Source organism: Microtus ochrogaster, unplaced genomic scaffold (genome assembly GCF_000317375.1).
Source record: "Microtus ochrogaster isolate Prairie Vole_2 unplaced genomic scaffold, MicOch1.0 UNK123, whole genome shotgun sequence".
NCBI classification, from domain to species: Eukaryota; Metazoa; Chordata; class Mammalia; order Rodentia; family Cricetidae; genus Microtus; species Microtus ochrogaster.
Window position 1 is genome coordinate 652,332 of NW_004949221.1, and position 5,332 is coordinate 657,663.

General features: G+C 49.7%; 1 protein-coding gene across 2 annotated transcripts in view; it reads left to right on the forward strand.

Annotated features, from left to right (window-relative positions):
* The window catches only part of Ttyh1 (tweety family member 1), a 22,338-nt gene that overhangs the window by 12,297 nt on the left and 4,709 nt on the right, over positions 1-5,332 (forward strand). For both annotated transcript variants that reach the window (XM_005371707.3, XM_005371706.3), the window contains exons 6-10: positions 1,240-1,312; positions 1,606-1,681; positions 2,400-2,455; positions 2,638-2,730; positions 3,127-3,219. In XM_005371707.3, the coding sequence (XP_005371764.1) occupies positions 1,240-1,312; positions 1,606-1,681; positions 2,400-2,455; positions 2,638-2,730; positions 3,127-3,219 (391 nt within the window). The remainder of the gene's footprint in view (positions 1-1,239; positions 1,313-1,605; positions 1,682-2,399; positions 2,456-2,637; positions 2,731-3,126; positions 3,220-5,332) is intronic.

The window sequence follows — 5,332 nt, forward strand, 5'->3', positions numbered from 1 at the left end:
GTTCACTGTGTACCAGATATCATTCTTAGGACTTCATGGGACTCTTACACTCAGTTACCCAGGGATGTAGGCATTGACCTCTGTAGAAGGAGCAGCGGGCAGGCCTGCTTTTTGTCCCGCCCAGCTCCCCACACGACTAGCTTCATACCCGAAATAACTACACAGAAACTGTATTCATTTAAACACTGCTTGGCCCGTTAATTCTAGCCTCTTGTCGGCTAATTTTCATATCTTGCTTAACCCATTTCTGTGTAGCACCACGAGGTGGTGGCTTGCCAGGAAAGATTCAGCATGTCTGACCTGGCGGCTGGCTCCATCACATCTGCTTGACTCAGCTTTCTTTCTCCCAGAATTCTGGTCTGTCTACTCCACTCACCTATGTTCTGACCTATCAGGCCAAGCAATCTCTTTATTAACCAATGAAACTATGACCCTCCTCCATCAGACCTCTGTTTAATAGTGGGAGGTGTTTGAAGCCTATGTGACTAGGTCAGGACCACACAGCAAGAAGTACTGTGGTGGGGCTCAAGTCCAGCCTGCCCATCACTGGAAGAGTTTATCCTCCTTCTCCTCCCTTGTGGCTCACTGTCTGTGGACTCTCCCTGGGAGATAAGTCCAACTACTGCATCTAGGCTCTCATCAAGGCTTGGAGACTCATAGAACACACTGTGCTGAACAAGTATATGACTGGGGGCCAGGTCTTCCAGTTTACCACAGCTGTTAACCTCCCCCACTACCCCAGGATCCAGAATTATTCTACCCCTCACAACCCTGGACATAGGTCAAGACTTAAATAAACCAAGCTCTGAGTTTCAGAAATTAACTCTGAAACACTCTCCACACCTTACATCCTGGAGGTGGAGGGAGTGGAGAGAGGATAGCTAAATAAAATAGCCTGTAGATGGGCCTGAAACTGGCTTAGAACCTCCAGGACCCTGTGCAATGAAATCCCAGCGAATTCAGCTGATGGGTGGACAGCTGCCCGCTAGGGTCCAGGAACAGCTGGGATAGTGGCTGCTGACCTGCAAGCCAAGACCTTCCCCTCTCCTTTGCCAATTGAACAGATGTTCTATTTGACGTCAATCTGGGCCTTACCCCACCCTTTACTCCCATGCCTCTGATGCTAATCCTCTAGGCTATGGATGTTGGTGGGTACTGGGGAGGGCTGTGATTGGATGTGGGGTATAGAAAGAGGCAAGGCTGATTAAGAGATCTGAGTCCAATCGCCTCCCCCTCTAGGATGACCGCCATGAGTCTCCTGGTGCTTGTCCTGAGCTGGGGTTCTATGGGCCTAGAGGCTGCCACAGCTGTGGTAAGTATGGGACTCTGGATTGGGGTGTTCTGAATCTTGGGGTGGGTGTGACCTAATTATTGCCATTAATTCTAAGGCTTGGTGGATATGATCACAGTTCTGAGGTTTCAAACTTATTTGCTGGGTCCTGAGAGGGCAGAAGCTGGGGCCTAGACTAGACTCCTCAGTCTGAAGAGAGCTAGGGTCTAGACCCCTGGATCTGAGGGAGCAGGGTTGGAGCCTGGACCTTTGAGTTCTATGAAAATAAGAAATTGGACATTTCTGTTCTGATCCTTTCCTATTTCCTTCATCAGGGCCTCAGTGACTTCTGTTCCAACCCAGACACCTATGTGCTTAACCTGACCGAGGAGGAGACAGGGCTCAGCTCAGGTGACTCCCATAAATCCCTGCGGTCCTCGGCACTCCCTGCCACCCCCCTAGTGCCCAGTCAATTGTAGGGGTAGAGTGTAGAATCATCTGGCAATCCTGGCAGGATGGTAAAAGGGCAGGATCAAAATGTAAGTGGTGGGGGTGGTGGAGTGGGCCATGGTCCTCAGTGATAGGAGAATTTGATTGATTATGGGAGAACAAGGAAGCATAATTAGGTCAGTTGAATTCCAGGTGCAGGTGAAGTAGAAGGGATGGAAGTATGTGGTGTGATATTGCCCACCTATAATTCTAGCACTCATGATGTGAAGGAAGAAAGATCAGAAGCTCAAGATGATCCTCAGTTACATAGCAAGTTTAAGGCTGGTTTGTGCTACATGACTCTGTCTCAAAACAAGAGCAACAAACTGAACAACGAAACAGGAAGGAAGAAGAAAAGGAGGGAAGGAAATGGAAGGAAAGGGGAGAAGGGGAGGGAAGAGAACTGGGGAGTAAAGGGAGGGAAGGAAAGGAAGTGATGAAGGGAGAGGAAGAGGGAGGGGAAAGAGAAGGGAGAATGGGAGGAGGAGAGGGAAAGGGTAGGAGAGTGACTAGCAGGTCTTTGAGACCCCAAGAAAGTTCCAAACTGGAGAATGTCCGCTGGGCTATGGCCCTCCAGATTTGCCCAGGGAGAGTCTAGGCCCAGGCTCATAGCCTGCTCCTTTCTCTCCCTCCACTTCAGACATCCTCAACTATTATTTCCTGTGCAACCAGGCGGTCTCCAACCCCTTCCAACAGGTTAGGACTGTGGGCAAAGAAACGGGAAATGAGGAGATGGCTAATGTGGAGCCCCAAGGGCATATGCTGGGCTGCCCTTCTGGGAGGTGGAGGGGGCTAAGGTCTTGAGTTGTGTATTCTAGTGGACAGATGGCATGGTGGATACCCTGACCTGAGTCCTCCTCTCTCTTCTCCCCCTGCAGAGGCTGACTCTGTCCCAGCGAGCTCTAGCCAGCATCCACTCCCAGCTGCAGGGCCTGGAACGGGAAGCTGTCCCTCAGTTCCCTGCAGCACAGGTTAGGTCAATGGACTGCACCAGTGGGTGGGGGGAGCTGAGCCTGGTGAACCTGTGGGATGCTGGCCCATCTCATGTGAAGGGGCAGGTTGATTGGGTCAGATAGACTTGTGGACCTGGCTCTTCTCTAAGTAGGCATGATTTCATGTTGTGTGCAGAGCCTACGGAAAGGGGCAGGGCAATAGAGCTAAGCAGCTTTCTGGGCCAGAGCCTCCAGAGGCGACAGAAGTAGACTGGTCTCTTGGAGCTGGGGAGGAAGTGGAGGTGAGGGAGGATCTAGAGTGCTGTTGAACCTATGTGAAAGGGACTGTCTGGTCCCTCTAGGAAGTGGGGCTCATGAGTTGAGGGCAGGACATTGCTGGGTAGCATGACTGTGTAACTGTTCCCTCAACAACAGAAGCCCTTGTTATCTTTGGAGGAGACGCTGAATGTGACAGAGGGAAGCTTCCACCAGTTGGTGGCACTGTTGCACTGCCGCAGTCTGCACAAGGTGCGCTCCTGTGTGCTTGCTTGCCTGCCTTCTGTCTTTTTCTCTCTCCTTCCTCTCCTCTCTCTTCCCCTCTGTCCCTCTCTGTCTCCCTCTCCCTCCCCTCCGCTTCTCTCTCTCCCCTCCTCCCGAGGTTTTCAGCTTCTACCTTCTCCCCTACTCTTTGAAAGCTGTTCAGCCTCTTAAGCTCTGGAATGAGAGCCTGAGAAGGCTCCCAATTCCCTGGGTTGAATGCTAGAGATCACGGATCTCTAGATGTGAAAGGGGCAGGGGAAAAGGGCAGCAGTCTGCTCAAGCCCCACTGTAGGCTCAGCTGTAAGCTGTGTGGCCTCAAGAGCAGGCCAGCATCTCTGAGTCTCAGCTTCCCCATCTTTACACCTTTGGGAGAACAATTATGAGCATCACAAAGACTCTCACCCTTACAACATCAAGAGTTGATCTAATAGAGACTTAACTGCTTTCCTTGGTTACAGTCCTCCCACACTGATACTGTCCGTGCACACAGCTTTTGCCCTGATCCTGACTCTATGGAGTCACTGGTCACTGACCCCCATAAACAGACCAGATGACTTTTTTCTTTTATAGTACTGGGGGATTGAATTCTGATACTCTAGCCTATTAGATGAGCACACTACCACTGGTGTGTGTATGTGTGTGTGTGTGTGTGTGTGTGCGTGTTTAGGGTTTCATGTAGCCCAGGCTTGTTTCCAACTAGCTGCATACCTGAGGGTGACCCTGAGTTCTGATCTTTTTGTGCATACCTCCCTCCTGAATACTGAGATTACAGGTGTGTGATGGCACACTGGCACACCTGTATGAAGTACTGGGTATGGAACCCAAGGCTTCATGTATTTTAAGGAAGTGCTCTACCAACTGAGCTATGTCTGCAACCTTAAGTATTATTATTATTATTATTATTATTATTATTATTATTATTATTATTATTGGATTTTCGAGACAGGGTTTCTCCGTAGCTTTTGGTTCCTGTCCTGGAACTAGCTCTTGTAGACCAGGCTGGCCTCGAACTCACAGAGATCCACTTGCCTCTGCCTCCCGAGTGCTGGGATTAAAGGCGTGCACCACCACCACCCGGCCCTCCAGTCTTTTTAAAAAGTATTTTTTATTTTGAGGCAGAGTCTCATTAAGTTGCCCAGATAGACCTTGGACTCCTAATCTTCTGGTCTCAGCCTCCCCAGTAGCTGGCAATATTTTCCAGACCCAGCAGGGAATATTATTACATCTTCTGCAAACCCAGAGGCTGGGTGGGAGAAGGCAGTTGAGTGATTTTCCCAGAAGGCAAGGACGTCATGGAAGGGCACAGAGCTGCTTCTGGTGTGAACTGCTAAGCATGGCCAGTCTGTCCCCTTCTGATTTTGAAACATTTTTACCCATCCAAGGGCTCACTGAAGATCAGATCTGGAGAACATATGCTTCTTCACCACCTCTGGTCATCTGGTCTACCTTAGGATTAGGATACAGTCTCAGCAAACAAACTCCTCTCTACAGGGAGACCTAAGCAACACCTGGAGGTCCTTGCCCCAATTCACTATTGCTGGATATCCAAAGTCTGAGATTAATGTGGTATCCTGCCTCAGAGGGCAGGTACCAAAAAGTCAGTGAAGGGTCACTGAATAGGTAGGGGTTCTTTCTCTTTTATATACAATGGCAAGCTGGGCCCCAATCCTCTTTTATGTCTCATTCAGATGATGAGCTTTAATTCTGGTTCCAAGATGACTATGAAGGGAGAGAAAAGGGGTCAGAGTCTGTGCCAACTATTGAGATATCATGTGACCCCGGGCCTTGGTTCTCCATTTAGACCTTTTCCACCACATGTTAAAATTAGGGACAGGACTGAGGACTTTGCTCCATCTATAAAGTACTCACCACACAATCATGAGGACCTGCGTTTGATCCCCAGAAACCATGTAAAAAGGAGGGCATATGGTGCTCAGCACCGAGGGGGCAGAGACAGGTGGATATCTGGGACCTGCTGGCCACCCAGCTCAGCCCAGTTAGTGCACACCAGGTCCCAGAGAGAAAGCCTACTTAAAAAACAAACAAAACATTGCAGACAGTGACTTGATACACCTTTAATCCCAGCACTAGGGAGGCAGAA